Source organism: Scardinius erythrophthalmus, assembly GCF_964197995.2.
Source record: "Scardinius erythrophthalmus genome assembly, chromosome: 15".
In the NCBI taxonomy this organism is placed as follows: domain Eukaryota; kingdom Metazoa; phylum Chordata; class Actinopteri; order Cypriniformes; family Leuciscidae; genus Scardinius; species Scardinius erythrophthalmus.
The window spans coordinates 39,314,232-39,335,572 of NC_138235.1; the positions used below are offsets into that span (position 1 = coordinate 39,314,232).

General features: G+C 40.8%; 1 protein-coding gene across 1 annotated transcript in view; it reads right to left on the reverse strand.

Moving 5' to 3' along the window:
- LOC308703258 (E3 ubiquitin-protein ligase TRIM39-like) overlaps positions 1–21,341 on the reverse strand; it is a gene marked incomplete at both ends in the record, with an annotated part of 56,383 nt that overhangs the window by 19,887 nt on the left and 15,155 nt on the right. The window contains 2 exons of the mRNA XM_081386579.1: positions 14,624–14,771; positions 14,900–15,133. Of these exons, the coding sequence (XP_081242705.1) occupies positions 14,624–14,771; positions 14,900–15,133 (382 nt within the window). The remainder of the gene's footprint in view (positions 1–14,623; positions 14,772–14,899; positions 15,134–21,341) is intronic.

Genomic DNA, 21,341 nt, shown 5'->3' on the forward strand with positions numbered 1-21,341 from the left:
CCTCCTCTCACTGCAGCCGCCTACTCTCGACTACATTTCAGGCGAGGCAAGGCGCATCTCAAACAAGCCTTTTGTCTCGTGAGTTGTTTTGATGTCAGCGTGATGGAGCATGAGGGTGAAATTAGTATTCAATATGCCCCTGCCACTTTTAAATCATTTGTGTGCCGGGCCAATCACACACACACTCCGGGCACACACACACAATCACTGTCCCTCGCTCACTCACTCGCGCGCGCACACACACACACACACACACGCACGCTCACTCCCGCGCGCACACACGCACACTCACTGTTGCTCGCACTCTCACTTACTCTCGCACACACTCAACCCGTCGTGGAGGACCGTTAAAAATAAACATGCTAGTCTTTCTGTCGTGATGTCCTGAAGCATCGCAGACGCGTAGGTTGTCGCCCACTATCACTATAGCCTACGAAACGAAACGATCGAATCTTGCGTCCCGACGCCCGTTGTCCTTTAATCTCCACGAAACGGATCGTGCCAAAATCGCGCTAAAATAGTGTAATCTGAACCAGGCAGGTAATAAACATTTGACCTATCACGCAAAGAACCTATTAAAGCACTAAGACATGGGAACAGTATAGCTAACATTCATATATCACAAGTCATAACGACATCGCAATATTAAACAATGTTATCGCACATCGCAGCTTTTCCTCATATCGTGCAGCCCTCAAAAAGGTCTCAACTGCTGCCAGCAATCGTAGACATGCTTATATGTCTACTGTTCTGTGTAGTTAATTTATCTCTTTTTCATGCTTGAAGAAAAAATGTGTTTCTGTTTGAACTTGTAGTTTTGAGAGTGCAGTAGCCTACTTTGATTATGGATACACACTTACTGTTTGCATTTAAAGTGTTATTTCAGTTATTTATATTTATTTTATTCATACTGTTATATTTTTTTTTATGTTCGATTTGTGGAAAGGAGTTAGATTTCTCATATGAAATCGTACAGGGGATGCCAGACGGTAGAGTTTATAGCAAAACATTTAGCAGTGTTTGCATGTCCTTTACTGCATAGAATTAAAATAGAAGTAAAATAACATTCATTACAAGTTGATTTCAAAATGCACCTAAATTGTTTTGCATTTTGTGATTTTCAGTTGAATAAAACACTATTTTCCATTCATATATTTCATCATTGAGGATTTCTTAAAAATTGTGTAAAAATCTCGTCTTGTCTCGTTCTCGTGAACCCAATCTCGTGTCTCGTCTTGTCTCGTGGAGTAAGCGTCTCGTCACACCCCTACTAAAAAAGTTTCTAAGACCTTAATATAATAATAATAATAATAATAATCTGTTAGCTTTAATAAAACTGTTGTCACTGTACGAGTGCACATGTCACTATCCTGAAGTGCGAATCTCTACAATTTAAAATTTACGGTCCGTCTGAGGAGAATTGAGCTAAAGGCCAAAATATTCTTCACTTTTTATGCGGAAGCGAGGATTTTGTAACCGCCTGTACTTTAAAAATTAAATGCAACCACCTTGTGTCAATCATGTTTACACACCGCCTCCGAAACATTCGTCCATCATAAAAAATAAAATCCGTATCGGGTTCAATTTTCTGCGTTTTTCGCATCTGTAGAAAGCATGTTGAGAGGTATTGTGACAATTCAGAGCCACCGTACAAGCGAACGCCGAGATCAAGAACTGTCCAGGATCAATTTGTTCACATAAATTGGTGGTCTTTTTTTATATGTGGCTCCAGTATCGCTAGCAAAGCATCAAACTGAGCCACTGACATCCTGAAGTAAACTGTGAATCGCTCGTGATAATCCCGCAGTGAACTCTCCTTCCTCTCGACGCAATCTCAGGATTGGATGGACCCAAATTTCCTCTTTCTTTTTCTCTTTTTAAGAAGAGAGAGGACAACAAAATCACCCTCACTGCTTGGAGACTCAATTTTGTATTGTTTTGTGAATTTTTTTCGCGACGGATGAATTAATACGCATCGGACTCAGTGTGCAAGGTTTCTGTGTGTGATGAATTTTAAGGATGACGAATACGAAAAAAACGCATACAAAAATTTCGGACACAGTGTGGACCTTAAGAAGCTAAAGTGATAACTTAGGTTCATTCATTAATCACTGTGGTAGTGAACTAAAACTACACATTTTTAGACCCTTGTGTGTTCAACTCTAAACCTCTGAGTTAGTCACACTCTGCTTGATGAGTCACAGAGGCTCTGGATCATTATTTAGACAAACTGATGTTATCTGAGCGTTCAGTTCAAATCCTATGCTCTCCTATCAGAGCTTAAGCGTCCAGCCTTACATACTCCAGTCTTCAGTGTCACGAGATCCTTCAGAACTCTTGCTAATATGCTGATTTGGTGCTCAAGAAACAAGAAACATCTCGTGTCAGCGTGGGTTTCCTCTGGATGCTCCGGTTTCCCTCACACATTTCAAAGACTAAGTGAGGAAAAGACTCAATTTATCTTAGATTTCGAATATCATTCTCTATTTTGCACATTCAGACTTGCATGATACGCTCAGTTACTTCATGTGAGAATCCATTGCGTTTAGTGTTGATGCTCGACCTGGTGAAACATCTAAAGACGTCGTATCTGGATTCAGTTCATCACAAAAATAATCTCTTCTTCTGTTGATTGTGTTTGTATGTTTCCGCCTCTAGAGGGCGCTGTGGTGGGTAAAGAGTTGACGGTCAAGATCACGTTCCAGAACCCGCTGTCACAAGTGTTGAGGAACGTTTTGTTCCATATAGAGGGATTGGGAATGCGGAGCGTCAGAAAGATCCCGTATGGGTAAGACTTTCAGTGTTTAACAGCAGTTTAATTTCAGCTGTGACGTGTTCATGCACTGTAGATTTGCTTCAAAACATAAATTGTACTGCATTAAATATGATATTTAAAGAGTAAAAAGCTGGATTTAAAACACTGTCATTGTGAAGCCTTCTAATGCTCTCGCTTCTCTTGAAGAATATGTACTAGATTAAAGGATCATCTGCATTGAATAATAATTCTGTATTTTCATTCACAGTTAATGTAATTCAGTGATTCTCAATTCCAGTCCTCGTGACTCACTGCTCTGCACATTTTGTATGTCTCTTATCTGACACACTCAGTTCAGTTCATGGAGTCTCTCCTAATGAGCTGATGATCTGGTTCAGGTGTGTTAAATAAGGGAGACATACAACACTCTAAAAACTCCTGGGTTATTTCTTCAACCCATTTTCTGGGTTATTTGTGTTGGGTTGAAATGATGGGTTATTTTTTCAGAGAGTAACCATTTTCTGGGTTATAGGGCTAATATTTTGACCCAATTCATGGGTTGTTTGGGTTTCTGGGTTATTTTTCAAAGAGTAACCCATGTTCTGGGTTATAGGGTTGGCTTTCTCTCTCTCTCTCTCTCGCCCGCCCGCAGTTGTTCTGGAATTTTCTCACAACAACAGTAGTTTGAAATAACCGTCGCTTTCGCGCTCGATCCATTTTGGCCTGTGCTTCATCGGTGCAACTTCATCTATATTCAAGGTAAGAGAGTATTTTCAGTGTTGATGTAATGTAAACTTTTCTGTGTCCATGTCCCTGTTGCTAGTTTATCACCATTTGCTAAAAAAAAATACGTTGAGACTAGCGTTAGCCGTGGTAATTCTGTGGTTGGCATGTAGCCGTGGCTATCACGACAACATCTAGGACAACTCGAGGTAACGTTATCACACACCGGACGCGATTTTGAACACGGTCCTGAGCCGTTGCTGGGTGTCGCGCATAGATACTATATATGTATATATCTATGGGTGTCGCGGACAGACGCCGGATGGTGCCGCCGGTGTGTGTACACTCATAGAGAATAATGTGTGTGTGAGCCCCTTGAGAGACTGCACGTCCGGTGAGCGATACCTCGAGTTGTCCTAGAGACGCGACGCGGCGCTTCTCGTCCCGTGTGCGAGCCCCATAGCCGCGGCTACAGAGCGACGATGCAACACAATAGTTGAGTTAAGTTGACCAGCTGCGCCGTGCTTATCATATTATACAGTGCTCTACTGGCTGAAGTAGTGAGAGTTAAAGAAGCGGATCAAGTCTTCAAATTGTTGCTAACCTAACCTCTATATTGCTATGTTTTCTCCAGGTCATCTTGAATGGACAGTTTGTCGCTGATAAGCTAACTGAGTGGCAGCTGTCTGAGCTGACAGAGAATTTTAGAGGTGAGCATTTTACTCTTATTGCCCTTATATCATCATCTCTCTGTACCTACTTTTTTTTTAATAAGACTTAAATGTGTCAGTGCAAGATTTTGTTGTGCCTTGTCTTTAAGCTGTTATGCATAAGAATGGGCAAGATATTCACCTTTGCATTAATGTCATTACACTTTTTAATGAAAGAAAAGATGTCATTCACACTGTAATGATGGAGTAGAGGCAGTCGGATCCATCTGCAGAACTTTATTGAAGCAGGTAACGAAACAAGGAAGCACTGAGCATAAAACACCCAGGAAACACGGAGCAACATGCAGCGTGGCAAAACAACACTTCACAAAGAAACAAAGAACAAGGCAGTCCAGATAAAGGGTGGATAATGATTAACAGGTGGATGTGATGATGCTGAGTGGAAAAACCAGGCAGGGCTGGGAACTAATGATAGCAGGGGGGAAAGATGGGAATTGCAGTTCTAGAATTCAGGTGACAAGGAGCGAATGAGACCGGAGAGAGGTGAAGGCGCGCGCTCAGTGACAGGCGCGCGCTCCGTGACAGAGCCCCCACCCTGCGAGCGGCTCCGGAAGCGAGGACCTGAACGACGACGGGGTCTTCCACGGGGTCTTGGGGCAGGACGATCTGGGTGAGTATGATGGTAGGTGGTAAGAAGAACAGGGTCCAGGACGTCCTGAGACCTGACCCAGGAACGTTCTTCAGGGCCATAGCCCTCCCAGTCAATCAAGTATTGCAGTACCCCGCCGCGACGTCTGGAGTCCAGGATATCTCGTACCCGGTACGCCTCCTCGCCTCCGACCTCAATTGGGGGAGCCTGCACGGAACCGATCCCCTCCTGGACCTCCTCTCTCCTGGGAGCGGCAGCGGGTCTGAAAAGACACATATGAAAGGTGGGTGAGATTCTATAATATGCTGGGAGAGCCAAACGAAACGAGACCGGAGTGATCTGCCGAAGAATCTTGAAGGGCCCAATGAAGCGAGGGGATAACTTCTTGCTTGGGAGCCTTAAACGCAGATCACGGGTGGAAAGCCACACCCACTGTCCGGGCCTATACCGAGGACCCTCACGTCTCCTTCGATCCGCATGAAGTCGAAAGTGGCGGATGGCACGTCGCAGATGGACATGGGCGGTATTCCAAGTGGCCTCGCTGCGTTGCAACCACGTATCCACCGCAGGGAGGTCTGACGGCTCTCCTGACCACGGGAAGAGAGGGGGTTGTGTCTCTCCAGCCATGGCAATCCCAAAATTACTGGAAAAAGTGGTGAGTTGATCGTGTACAACTGAATTCTCTCCGTGTGACGAGACCCGAAGTTGAGCGTCAGAGGCTGCGTGATGTATTGTACCTCCCCTGTCCCCAGGGGGCGTCCATCCAGAGCGGCCACTGCCACATGAGACTCACAAGGAATGAGAAAGATATTTTTAGACAAGGCAAACTCCAAATCGACAAAATTACCAGCGGCACCAGAGTCAATTAAAGCTCTTGTTTCACAACTATTTTCATTAAAATACAATGAAACTTCGAGGGTGAGAGAGCAGGGAGAATTAATCAAAGGACTCACCGTAGAAGTATCACTGGATCTGGATCTCACAGGACATGAAGCTCTCTGATGACCGGCTTGGCCACAGTACAGGCATAATTTATTCCGCATCCTTCTCTCACGTTCCTCCGTGGTGAGATGTGTGAAGCCGACCTGCATGGGCTCGTACTCCGTGCCGGAAGAAGGACGAGTGAAAAGACAGGAGGAGAGAGGCGTGCGTCGGGAGCGGATGAGGTTGTCGAGACGGATGGCAAGCTCCATAAGTTCACTGAGGGACATCCCATCGTCGCGACAAGCCAATTCCCCTTGCAGATGCGTTTGCAGCCCCCTTCGATACAGCAGTTTAAGAGGTGCGTCTGTCCACCCCGTCTGTGCTGCCAGGGTGCGGAAGGAAAGCGTGTAATCAGCCGCGGTGGAATTCCCTTGACTTAATGTGAGGAGCTGTTCCCCTGGTTCCTTACCGCCCGCGGGATGTTCAAATACCTCTCTGAATTGAGACATAAACACGTTAAAGGAGGGAAAGGTATGATGACCACCAGACCAGAGAGCAGTCGCCCACTCCAACGCCCTCCCGGTGAGCAATGAGCAGATGAATGAAACGCGGGACGCGTCATTGGGATAAAGCTGGGGTTGCTGGCTGACGAATAATTCACACTGCAACAGAAATCCTCTACAGGCAGCTGGTGAGCCATTAAACTTCTCAGGAAGGGATAATTTGGGATTGCTTGAAGCCGTACTCATGCTTGATGTGACGTGCACAGGTGCAGCGGGAGCTTGAGCGGAATTAGCGACCGCGCTCTGCAGAGTGAGGGTATGAACGGACCTCACAAGTTCTTCGGTGAGATTCGTTAACTTGGCCAGCTGTTGTTGGTGTGTGATTAACACAGATGCCTGGGAATTAACCTCGGAAACAAGACTCTGGAGGTCTGCTGGATCCTGTAGTGGTGAAGTGTTCTGTAATGACGGAGTAGAGGCAGTCGGATCCATCTGCAGAACTTTATTGAAGCAGGTAACGAAACAAGGAAGCACTGAGCATAAAACACCCAGGAAACACGGAGCAACATGCAGCGTGGCAAAACAACACTTCACAAAGAAACAAAGAACAAGGCAGTCCAGATAAAGGGTGGATAATGATTAACAGGTGGATGTGATGATGCTGAGTGGAAAAACCAGGCAGGGCTGGGAACTAATGATAGCAGGGGGGAAAGATGGGAATTGCAGTTCTAGAATTCAGGTGACAAGGAGCGAATGAGACCGGAGAGAGGTGAAGGCGCGCGCTCAGTGACAGGCGCGCGCTCCGTGACACACACAAAATGGGTAACGTTAATGCTGCAAAAGAACCACATTAGTTAACTAGCAATTTGGGCCACGTAAAAAAAAAAAAAAAGCCACTGCATTCCCTTAAAAGTGATTATTTGTTAGCTTGATAATGAAAGAGTGTCTGGTGAGTGGTTCACAATTGTCTCAACTTAATAACAATACTCATGTTGTCTTGTTTTCTGTCTTTCAGATGAAGACATAGATGAGGAGGCATTTCTTCTCTTTGATGAGGACACTATCAAAAATCTTGTCCCCAAAGTTGGCCCCAGGCTTAAATTCCTGAGGCTCTTCTGAGAATTGTTGTTTATTTTTCTATTTTTTATTTCTAATATTGTTATTACAGTGTGACCTAAAATAAATAGGAAAATAAACATGTCCAAGTGTGTGTTTTTTCATATAGATTTTAATTTTAAGCAATAAAAATGTAAAAGTGCTTGAAGTGTGTAATATAATGTAAAACAAAGTTTTATTTTCTGAAATAAGGCATACTGGGATAGTGAGGTTAAGTTAGGTTATTTTTGACCCAACTCCTGGGTTAAAAAAGGATCAACTAATTTTTGGGTTATTTCTACCCAGATGTTGGGTTTTTTAAACCCAACATTTGGGTCAGGTATTTAACCCAGAATTTGGGTCAAAAAGCATAACCCAATTTTCTGAGTTGAAATAACCCATAAATTAGTTGGTCCCTTTTTAACCCAGGAGTTGGGTCAAAAATAACCCAATATGGGTTATTTTTGACCCAGGGGTTTTTAGAGTGAAAATGTGCAGAGCAGTGGGTCCCGAGGACTGGAGTTGAGAACCACTGATGTAATTCAACAAGATCCTCCATGTTTAAATTATATCCTGTCTGTCTGTTGTAACGTTTATGTGATCAGATATTCATTGTTCTACAATGTGTATTTGCATAATAACTAGAAAGTTTTTTGGTTTACAAGACATATAGAATTGAACACTTTCAGATGATGCAGTCATTAAAATATAAACCAAAGCTGAAGAGGAGAGAGAGAAAATGGCTTCAGAGATTTTCTTACAAAATAACATGGAGAAACACTCTGGAAATGTAGCATAGTATGTAGAAATTCAACATATATATGTAATCATATAAAATTGTATAGTAGATAAAAAAGCAAAGTAATAATGACTGAGAAAAGCAAGGAAGTCATTGTCTTGACTAGAAATATAGACTCATAACAAATCAGCCATTCAAATGTGCATAACTATAATATTTTATTATAGTTCTTGTTTTAGTTTCCTCTTGTACACATTTTGTCGATCACATTTACATTTTCTTTATAATTGTAAGTAAAATATACTTTTATTTTTTAAACAGCACATCCATAGTTAATCTTTTCAGAATGCAAGTTTTTTTTTTTTTTTTTTTTTTTATCTGACAGGAGTGATGATCAGTGGGTTTGAGTTTTCACCTTCATCATTATCACCTGGGCTAAAATATGGATAGAGTTTGTCAGTGAAAGTCTGACCAGTGAAAGAGTAGATAAGAGATCTGGACTCCACATTATAAAAAGAGACCAGACCCTCCTCATAATCCACAAACACACCAACCTTCTCAGGTTTCACTCTCTGAGGGAACATAACTGGTGGATTATCACTAACTGCATTTAGATCCTCATTAATCTGCACCAGAATCCAGACTCCATCCTTAGGACTCGGCAAACTGTCAGTCTCCCCCTTCCTGTCAATGGATTCTCTGATCACTCCTAAACCCCACTCAGTCTTTCCCTTCACCTGCACCTCATAGTAAAATCTCCCTGAACTGAATCCCTGATTTGCCAGAACACAACTCTTATCAACTATCTTTGGGTTTTCTGGGACGTCCTGCTCAATGCCTCCACAACTGACTTGTTTTCCATCATCAGACAGGATGATATATGGATCTGCTGTTTCAGGATCCAGAGTCAAATCCATTGAAAGAGATCAGACATTTCAGATGTACAGTCTATAATATAGATTAACACAGTATTGTGAGTGTATTGAGGAAAATTGCATCAATCACACTGTACCTGCAAACTTCTGCACAAACATCAACCCTGTGGACAGAGATGACAATATAATGATGAATTATTTATAGCAATAGTTTCAGGTTAACAGTGAGTTTCTCTCTACTGGCAGCATCAGTGGCATGTAAATGTTGCTCGCCCCTTCGTTTGTAAAACAAAATGCAGAATGTGTTTACAGTAAATATACTTACAATGGAGGTCTATGGGAAAAACATAATGAGGATTTAAGTGAAGAAATTTGAAGCTTGTATTTTTTATCAAAGCTCTACTATTAACAATTCAGTAATATGTGTCATTATAGTTTGTATACAGATAGTTACACATTCTGATCTAGTATTTCAAGCAAAACTGCTTTAAATGGTCATGAGTTAAAGTTTATATATGACAGGGTTAGTTGTTTAATGATTATATGGTAACACTTTATAATAACTGCACGCTATTAATCATTAGTTAAGCATTACTAAACAGTTAATTCATCATTTATAAAGCATTAATAGACATTAATAAGCAGTTTATAAATACAACTATAAATGCTTTATTCTTGATTTATAAGCATATCTATAATGTGTTTAATACTTGTATTTTCAGACTTTATTAATGATCAATTTATCATTTCTAAATAAAGTATAGCATTATTTACAAACAGTTATTTAGGAGTTATCATTGGTTCATAAGATCACTTAGAAAGTGTAAGTAAATGATTAACTGTTTAAATACATTATTATTCAGACATATACTAATAGTTACTTAGTGTGTTAATAAATGCTTTATTAACATGTATTTCTACTGTAATTCATGATTAATTCAGGTAGTTATAAAGCATTTACTATTGGTCAGTTAACTATTTTTGTGAGCTCATCTAAAGTGAGGACTAGTTATGCCTTGTAAAGCAGTAACAAAGGAGATTTAAAGGCTGTTAAATATTTTTATGTTCTGTATCACTGTGTTGTGTTTGTTTCCTTTTTCTATTTAGAAGATCAATGAGCCTTTAAATCTCCTTTGTAAATGCTTTACAAGGTGTGAATAGTCCTCACTTTAGATGAGCTCACAAAAATAGTTAACTGACCAATAGTAAATGCTTTATAACTTCCTGCATTACATTTACTTACACTTTCTAAGTGATCTTATGAATCAATGACAACACTGTTTGTAAATAATGCTATACTTCATTTAGAAATGATAAATTGATCATTAATAAAAAATGAAAATGCAATTATTAAACACATTATAGATTTGCTTATGAATCAAGAGTAAAGCATTTATAGCTGTATTTATAAACTGCTTATTAATGTCTATTAATGCTTTATAAATGATGAATTAACTGTTTAGTAATGCTTAACTAATGATTAATAGCATGCAGTTATTATAAAATGTTACCGATTATATTTTTGAAACAGTGACATCCTTTAAAAACTGAAACTAAATATAGTTTCTGCTGATCACCAGCATGACATAGATTTAACCCAGAATATTCCTTGAAAATAATATTTTCTTAGTTACTGACAAAAACAAAAAAAATCTATACACTGTTGTGGCGAAGGGGGCGTTGTTCAGCGAGGTCTGGAGCGAGAGAGAGAGTCGGGAGAGTAGTGGTAACCTGGTCAATTGCAAAATGACGAACACCTGTGTCTTGTTGCCGTAATTGGTATGGAGAGACCGGATAAGAGCCACTGGGAAACGGGAAGTAAATGAGAGATACTGGACTGAGGAGGACCAGATGGTGGCGTGCCCCGGGGTTGGTGAATCCTCTCTCTCTCTCTCTCTCTCTCTCTCTCTCTCTCTCTCTCTCTCTCTCTCTCTCTCTCTCTCTCTCTCCCCCTTTCCCTAGGTCCCGTTTGAATGTCCCTCCTCAAGTCCCATCCCAAAGGGTTGGGTGGTCAGGCTCATGAACCTTCAGCTGGCCAGAATATACCACCCAGGGGGGCGGGGGTGGCCAGTGCTGGCTAAGCGTCAGCTTCCATTCCTCCTCTCTCTCCACATCCATTCCTTGATCCACTTTCTGCCACTACGGCGGCAGGGAGGTCTAGCCCGTCCTGTTGGTGTTAAGGGGACCCGGGACATACAGGTGTCCAGTAATGGAAGTGGGGACCCTGATTCGAGTCCTGGACGCACCGCAGGCTGCCCCAGATCAAGCTGGGTTGTTACAAATACCCGTGAGTATTAAGAGGGGTACTAATCAATCTATGGCGGAATCAGGATGTAAACTAACCTCGATCCATTAAAGCCTGATTCAATCTGAGGCACTGGATAAGAGCTGCATGGTTCAGGTGCGGTGTGTGCACAGGGATGTTGTGAAATATCCAATAATGTCTGCTGTTGTTCAATTTCAGGGACAAAAGAATACTGTAGAGGGCGCAGTTAACCCGCGCCTCAGACATTCGCTGATTTAGTCATTTATTGGGGTATTTAGTGTGCAGATGAGAACAGAGAGTGGGAAAGGAGGGCGGTCGCTCAGTTGGGAGAAGCTGCGGGACAGACGAGACCTGAGTCAGGGGAACAGAGCACTATTGAGAGGCTAATCCTCATAGAGTGTGATGATTTTCCCCTGGATCAGTCTCAGGGTGAGACATTAAAAATTATTTTGAACAGGTCTGTTCTATCGATGGTCAGCTTCTCCAACCAGCTCGGCCGCTCTCCTATCCATATTTCGCTATTTTAAAAGATAGGTTGTATCGAGTGACCCAAGAGGCTCAGACCAAGCAGGATACTACCCAATTTTTAGTAGCCGAATACCGTTGAGAAATGCTTTTCTAGGCGGCTTACTGTAATCCTATGGCAGGACCTTTAGGGCAGTCAATTTTTCACGAGAAAGTGTGCAAGTGATGCCTCTCTAAAACCTTTGCACCCTCTTCCTCTAATGCAGGTCCCCTTCAAGAGAATTGGTATGGACAACACAATAACACGACACACAGAGACAGTTGCACTCCGCAGCATTTCTGCAAAAAGCGCAGCGGACGCACTGTTTTGTTTAATCTTCCGAGTGGGAATCCCAAAAGAGATTCTCACTGATTAGGGCACGGCATTCATGTCACGGACATTACACAAACCATACGTGTTTAGTTGGGCATTACATCAATTCGCACCAGCGTTTTTCCGCCCACAAACAGACAGTCTGGAGGAACGATTTAACTGCACATTGAAAACCATGATTCAAAAGTTTGTTCATGAAGACGCCAAAAATTGGGACAAATGGCTGGAGCCCCTCTTGTTCACAGGCAAGGTCCTGCAAGCTTGCTGGACGTCCTGAGAGAAACTTGGAAGGAGAAACAAAATTCAGTATATGCTGGACCTGAGATTAAAACCCCACACTTTGGGGCAGCTCTCTATGGAGAATTTGTTACAGGCCCAGGACAAACAGTGTCAGCTGGGAACCAGACTGTGTGAATTTTCACCGGGAGATAAAGTACTTGTATTGCTCCCTACGTCTAGTTCGAAATTACTCGTCAAGTGTCAAGGACCCTTTGAGGTCACATGGTGAGGAACACCCTAACCCCAATCTCAATTATGAGGTTAGTTGAACAGACAGGAGCAAGGCACATCAAATATATCACCTCAGCCTCCTTAAAAAATGGAGTGAGGCGGAGTCAGTGATGCCAGCGATGGTGGGGAAGAAGATCTCATGCCTGAAGTGATCACCAAAATCCAATCCCTTGCTCTTTCCCCAGGAGGAGATCACCTCTCGCTAGAGGTCTTCATGGGTCCAAAAATTCATGCCCGGACCCGAAAGAGACCCGTAATGTGCTACACCGAACCGACCCGGACCCGTCTATTATTTGAAAGCTGGACCCGAAACCGCTGGGAAGACACAGACCCGACTGGACCCGATTGTCACATATTCCACCTTAAACTGCTATTACAAGTCAATAAACCCTTTGCGAAAAATACAACTTTTTGTCTTACCTATTTTAAGGAGCTGTGGTAGCGTAGTATAGTCTCCTCTCCCTTCCTTGTAACGTTAACGTTACCTGACTGGCTGTGATCATGCATACAATCCTCCGACAAGAAAGTTATCCATGTTATTCCTCTCGTTATTTCAAGTCCAAGCTTAATCCACTCATTATTTCAGCTTCAAAAATCCACTTGATGTCACGGTGAGCACATGTAACTTACATTCTGACTCGGGTTAACTCGCATAATAACTTTGACTATTTGCCCTTTTGAACAATAATAACGATTGCTCGTTTAGTGCCATGGCCGCTGACGTTATTTATTTGCTATCATCTACCTGTGCTCTCTGCTCTGCATCGAGTCTGCATCTGACCACTAAAACGTTAAGATTAAACAAGGCGGTTAATTTATATTGTAAAATCTAAAGCGCGGTTTGGCGCTCCCTCACTGAAGCTTTGGTAACGGGTTGCCATAGAAACATGACACGCGCTTGAGACTGCACGTGCGCGTTAGCTGGATCTACCTAAAATATGCTTTTTAACGCAATTTATTTTGAGTTTCCTAATTTCACAAGTTGCAAGTTACAAAAAAAACACAAGCAGTGTCTAATCACGGCCGGGTTTTCTCCGAGTCTGATCTGATGACTCCGATCGCACGGGTATTACACACAATGTTAAACAGACCCGGGACCCGAAGTAATAGATTCGGACCCGACCCGGACCCGGCTGATCATTTAAAATATAGACCCGAACCCGTATGGGTCCCGGGTCGGGTCCCGGGTCGACGGGTCTCGGGTTCACTGTGAAGACCTCTACCTCTCGCCCTCGCAGCTCACTGATGTAGCCAGGTTGCAAGTAGAAATTGTAGTCGTGTTCTCGTCAAATGAACCTGATTCAGCACCATATTGAGATTGAGCCGGGCGTGGTGGTATGCAGCCGGCCATATCGTCTACCTGAATACACAAAAAAAGGTCGTTCAGACTGAATTAGAGGCGATTCTAGACATGGGAGTAATAGAAGAATCCTACAGTAATTAGTCATATGGAGCATCTGTGTGCTGTTCTGAGAGCGCTAAGGGTGGCCGGCCTGATGGTCCACCAGAAGAAGTGTGTGGTTAGCTGTGTGGAGGTCAAGTATCTGGGCTTCCACTTGGGTCATGGACAGGTGTGTCCCCAATTTAGTAAGACTGCAGCAGTTGCAACCTGCCCGAGACCCAAGACCAAACAGGAGGTAAGGCAGTTCCTGGGGCTGGTGGGTTATTACAGAAGGTTTGTGCCTAATTATTCAGACCTCACCAGCTGCTGACTGACTTGACTAAAAGGAAGCACCAGATCCGCTCCAGTGGATGGAGCAGTGTCAGCAGGGAGAGAGAGTCGGGAGATGAGCAGTGAGTAAGTAGTTCAAGTGCGGAGAGACCGGATAAGAGCCAAAGGGAAACGGGAAGTAATGAGAGAACCTGGACTGAGGACTCGTGCTGTTTGAACTTGTGATACTGCTTGAGAAACTGCTGTCACTTTGTTCAGAAGTTTGTTGAGAGCGCAGAGAGCACAAGTTCTGTTTTTGTTTCATTTGTGGAAATAATAAAAAGCACAAGCCTCAGTAAGCCAACCCAGCCTTCTTCCTTCCTCACTCTGAACTTTATCGTGACTGTATTTAAATTTCACATACCAGTTTGATTGAGTTTTTCATTCAGTGTCTCTTGAGTTTTCTTCAGATGAGTCAGGGCTCTATACAGAGAGTTCACATTCACATCAGAGTCAATCCTGATCTCAGTCCAGTTCTTGGTGTGTGGACGACTGTCCAGGGATGAGCACATCTACAGCAGGAGAGACAATTATTTTATTATTGTTATTTTTTCAAATTTGACATTATTACTGTTTCGTTCTGTTTAATTTCGAAAGACCGGTCCTGTAATATTGTACATTATGACAGATGTTGACAGACCTGTATGAGATGGAGATGATCGTCAGTGTGTGAGAGCTGCTCCAGCTCAGTGTTTCTCCTCTTCAGCTCAGTGATTTCCTGATGCAGCTCTTTAATGAGATCTTCAGCCTGTTTCTCTGCTGCTCTCTGCTGTTCCTCCATCATCTTCAGCAGATCAGACTGATATCTCTCAATGGAGCGGATCAGATCAGTGAAGATCTCAACACTGGAGGATCTCTCTTTATCTGTTTTTCTCTATAAAATAAATAAGCAGATTAAATATAATATATAAATATATAATATAAATAAAATATTTTCAGGCATGAAAATATGTTCTCAGACAATCTGCTTTTATCATGATAAGCAATTCTCTCTGTAGTTAAAACATTAAAACATGTCACAGGAAAAGTGTTCAAAAGCATCACACCCACTACAAATATTTATATTTATTGAATAGAAAAAATGTCGTAACTTCTCAGTAATGATTTCATGTAATTTAAGTGTTTCAATCTTTTATTTATTTAACTGTGTTATTGTGAACATGCACTGTATTAATGATTAGGACTCATAATGAAGGCTTACGGTTTTACTTCATCTGCCATTAGATAAATATGCGTCAGTTTCACTAAACGGCCCATCGCGCTGGTACAGACATTTAAGAATGGATGGATATTTGCTTCAAGTGACAGGCTTGGTGAGTGAAATTTTATTTGTATTGTATTTCTGTACAATATACAGTATATTCTATACATATATGTATAATTTTCTTTAGATTTTCTGTCTAAAAGTGACCAAAAAGACATTTAACTCCAGCTCACCATCGGTGTCGCCAAACTGCTCCATCTCCAAAATGTTTGTACGCATGGGTCAGAGTTTGCGGGCTGGTGCGCACATTTTCCCATTAAGTTTGTTTTTAGAAATCACACATGCATTGTAAGTGCTCTTCCAGGGGCCGGTTTCACAAAGCTATTTTAGACCGGTCTATAGTGTTAGACAAGTCTAAAATTTGCTCATAGACAGTCTAATGCAAGTTAGACTGTTTCACAAAAATAAAGACTGACTTAATTTAGACCAAAAAAATTAGACACCTTACCCCCAGGCTAACTTAGGTCTAAAGGCCCGTTCACACCAAGCACGATAACTATAAAGATAACGATAAAGATAACTATATATGCGTCCACACCAGCGACCGATAACGGTCTTTTTATTCTAAGCACGCGCGCGCCCGGATGATCCAGATCCATTTTAAATGCGCGAGACCTTTAAATTAGAATGGATTCTGATTGGCTGTCAGCGTTTTATCGTTCGACAGCTGGAAAAAAATCGTTCTGAAAGTGATCCCAACGATATCGTTCCTCATATCTTTATCATTATAGTTGTGGTGTGAACTCTGTTATTCTTTAATATGGAGAACGATTTTTAGAATTATATCTTTATCGTTATCTTTATAGTTATCGTCCTTGGTGTGAACGGGCCTTTAGACTCTATAGCCGCTTTCCGACCGGAGGAACATTTTCACAGTTCCTAGAACTATTGGCTATAGTACCCGGATGTCGGCGTGTTCGCACCGCAGGAACTAGGAACGATTTTAGTTCTAGGATCTCCATTTGGAGGAACTAATTTAGGTTCTACTTCAGAGTAGGGTCTAAACCAGCACTATAGGAACTACCCGTGACGTTAGTGTACGCTGATTGACCGAACGCACGCGGAACACCAGCACCCGCCATTTTTAAAACAGCTAGAATGTAAACACACAGATTATAGCCTATATATTTACTCCATAAACTAACTATACAAACATGGAAAACAGTGATAGATGGGTCTCTAAACCTTAAATGCTGAAGAGAAAATCCAACGCAACTTTGAGGGGACCAAGCCAAACATGATTATGTAGGCTAATAACCTTTTTTTCATATACTGTCTACTTTCTATAACAGTTCTATCTAATAAGATATTAAACAGTACTGTTAGACAGATCGCTAACTAATAAACACAGAGAATGCGAGCATTGTTTGCTCTGGCGTTCTCAGCGCCGCCAAAATAAAGGTCCGTCGCGCAGTCAAAATAAAAGTATCAAATGTGTGTGTGTATGTCAGAGAGAGAGATGGCACGGGCGCGATCGAACAGTGGAAACATAAAAACAATCTCCGTCATTTATACTCCTCCAACAAACAGTCTTAAGAGTCTTAAGTGCTTTTTGTGCAACGGTCTGATCTACTATATCTAAGCCATAGTCAAAGTCTATCTTTGTGAAACCGGCCCCAGGGCCTGTTTTGTGTGTACGCAATGGTTATAAATGAGGCTCCAGATCTTCAAAATTCTCTTCTGCCATATCATCTTCCGGGATTTGGCTTTTGCTTTCTACAGTCGGCATTCATTATGTTTACATTATTACATTATTTGACACTGACACGTACGTGCCAGCTTTGCAGGTCATGCATTCTGCTTCACACGGATCCCGACCGAGACGAAAACACAGGAATTTTCTTAGCAATGCTAAAACGCACATCAACCGATCACTTGTTTAGCGTTCATGTAAACACTACATTCAGATTCACCAATCGGAATGAATTCAGTCCGATTGAAACAAAAGTTGTTCATGTAAACATAATGAATGGTGACTGTAAAAAGCAAAAGCCAAAACCCGGACATTTTGGGCAATCTCAAAATCACGGCCGGATATGTCCGGGAAGAGGTATGGACACCCTACTCAGCTTTCTCCACAGAGCAAGAGACTGTTAGCTTAGCTTAAAAAAAAAAGATGGCTGACAATATTTGTACATTCTGTGAGTGAGATCCCACCCTCTATGGGCGGGTTGAAAACATGCGGAACGAGCTCCTACTACTGGCTGTAGTCTCTCGCCTCTGGACAAAAAAAAAAGCCTCAGATGATGCAAAATGATGATTTTAGTGTCATCTGAGGTTTTTTTTCCAGACACACAATACAGAAATCTCTGGTCTCAGGGGGACATGAGGGAGGGAAGCATGGTCACTCGAAAATACTACCGGGTTTCTACTGATACAAAGCTTAATGCTAATCAATGAAGTATCCCTTTAAGGGTTATTATGTAATTTACATGTTTAAAGAAATAGTATAAAAAACTTTTTTTGAAAATCTCTCCTCATCTACTGGTATCATGTCAATTAATTTATTTAATTGAGCACCTTTATTAAGCAGATTGAAATGTTATAATGCAATATTAATTTAGCATTTTTACTTCCACTCACTTTTCTCAGCTCTATTGAGTTCTGGATCTCTTGAATCTTCTTCATTCTGTCCTGGATCATCTGATAAACGTCTATCCGTGTCTGATCCAGCTGATGAGACACACAGAGAAACACACAGGTATAGATTCCATATTAATTTCATATTCATTCCATGTTAGTCATTTGAATAATTATTTTTAAACCATTTAATGACTTCAAAAATGTAGTTTGGTGGCTTTTAGTTCATGTCTCTAAGCTGTGTACTCTTGAAAGTTGACTAAATTAACTTTTGGCATATAAACAAATTTAAGATGTATAATCTTTCTTTTCTGCAAAACACAATTTCAAGACTCATCTTGCACCGCTTGTCCAATCAAACTGGCTGAAATAAAAGTTACGAGCCCTTCAAAATGACCTGCACCAACATCAACATAGGAAACCTGCATTTCAAACTGTGTTTAAGGAGTTTAGTTTGCATCTCTTTACCTTCTTCTCTCGACTCTCCTCCTCTATAGGAACAGTGTTGTGAGTCCTGTGATCAGCGGAGGACGCCATGACTGACAAAACAATGAAGAGAAGTAAGAGAGCAGTTTTGATAATACTAATACTCAAAGAATATTATGTATTTCTCCACTGACGGCCCTTCAAAAGTAGCTGAGAAAATATTCCTTCTCCAAGTGACATAAATCACACATATCTCACTGTATCTGAGATCCACGGCTCATACAGCAATAGTAAAGGAAAAGTGTTTGGGACTGTGTGAACTCTCTTTCCAGTTCAGCTCCGGTTATGTGTGGCGTTGTATTATTTCAACTCCAAACATAAAATGATCTTGTTTTGATGGCTTTATGGACGAGGATTTATTTGAATTTCAGGTTTTTGAAGGGGAAATGCACAAGTTAGACCAGTTTACAAGACTTCTCACTTTTAACTAACTATTAACTACGACTTTCGCCTCAACAAACTCCTAATTACTGCTTATTAATAGTTAGTAAGATATTGGGTAGGATTATGGGATGTAGAATATGGTCTTCCATAATAAAGGCATTATAGTCCAGGCATTTTAAGCCAAAATGGGGGTCAACCGTGAACAAATTGCAACAGAATCAAACTCAACTGATTTTGTATCCTCAATATGTCCTGAGTAAGGAAAAAAAAGCCCCGAAGAATCCCATTAGGGGAAAGTTCCGAAAAAGACCCAAATATATCCTATTCATACGCCTATTCATTATTTTTCTCACATGAATAGGGTAAAAAAATTAACCTTTAGATATCACCATGAAAATTACTGAGTTGATTACTTATATCAAGACAAACAAAAAATGTATTACAAGTTTTTTTTTTAATTGTTTGTTAACATGGACAAACTGTGCATAATCTAATTACAGATGTGCTAATTTGCATAAATACCACAACAGGTCTAAACATTGGGTATAGCCAGGTGAAAATGTCTTGTTGAATCTTGTTGACAAATAACAGTAAAATACTTAATATTAAGGTCTGAATGGAACCCATTTAGGCTACCAATGAGCATTAATACATAGAGGCAGGAAGAAGTACTTTAGAAACCAGAAACAGCCTTTATTAATTATTATTGCAGAGATTGGGTTTGGGGCTGGGTCCGTGGGACTGTTTCTGGGGATTTACTTTTTATTTTACTTACCTTTTGTCTTCTGCATTCTCCTTACCATTGTCTCCTGTTCTTGCCTCAGATTCGTCCCCCAGAAACAGTCCCACGGACCCATCCCCAAACCCCATCTCTTAAAAATTAATAAAGGCTGGTTTAAAGGACTTCTTCCTGCCTCTATGTATTAATGCTCATGGGTAGCCTAAATGGGTTCCATTCAGACCTTAATATAAAGTATTTTACTGTTATTTGTCAACAAGATTCAACAAGACATTTTCCCCTGGCTATACCCAATGTTTAGACCTGTTGTGGTATTTATGCAAATTAGCACATCTGTAATTAGATTATGCACCGTTTGTCCATGTTAACAAACAATTTAAAAAAAACTTAATACATTTTTTGTTTGTCTTGATATAAGTAATCAACTCAGTAATTTTCATGGTGATATCTAAAGGTTAATTTTTTTACCCTATTCATGTGAGAAAAATAATGAATAGGCGTATGAATAGGATATATTTGGGTCTTTTTCGGAACTTTCCCCTAATGGGATTCTTCGGGGCTTTTTTTCCCTTACTCAGGACATATTGAGGATACAAAATCAGGTGAGTTTGATTCTGTTGCAATTTGTTCACCCTTTTTTCCTAAAACGCCTGGACTATTATTATGTACTTTATAAGTCCTAATAAAAAAATAATATCCTAGTAATATACATGCTAATGCATATTTAACAATGAGAATTGGACTAAAGTGTAACTAAAGTGTTATCATCCATAAATATACATATAAATAAATGTTTCAGACTCTTTCACACAGCAGACTGATCTCAGGTAAGTTAAACGATACACTATCAGACTTCTCTATGACATACTAAAATGATTAATAAAATGAACATTAACTTAAAATGCAATAGTTAGACGTTAAAGCATTTGATTAACAGTTTTTTCCTCTGAAATGTGATGATTTACTAACCTTTAGCTTTAAATGAGCGTGAGAGAAACGAGTGTTATTGAAGCGCTGCTCTGTGTTGTCTGAGGATGCAGTCGTCATGGTAACTCTCAAACTCTCAACTGCCAATCAGAATTTAGAAAATGCAGTTTAATTCCCTGCAATACACACTCATTAAAACACCTTAATGTAATAAAAACACCTTATAAAATACAAGTAAATACTAGTTCACACATGCAAACATCAAATAATACCATATATACAAATAACACAACATTCTTGTGACACAAATTCAATGTGCGTGGTGACGTGTGTTTTCTGTCATTTAAAAAATTTTGTTTCTTAGTTTTCGAACATCCAGTCTGACAAAAGTCTTTTATTCTTTAATATAGTCTCCTTCAGAGGAACAGTTGTTATATAAATTGATGCCACTGAAGATGATGAAGATGAGGAGAGAAACCACAGCTGAGGAAGAACAGAGCGATGATGATGATGATGATGAAGATGATGATGAAGAAGATGAGGATGTTATTCCATCAGGTATGTTTCATCCTTTAATGTTTTTACTTATAAAGTCACTTTTCTAGTTTTATTTCTCATCTGTGTAAAACTCTTGTAAACGCTGGCTTTTTAACAATGATATATTAATGAAGGGCTGCTATTTTGATTATCTGCCATTTATTT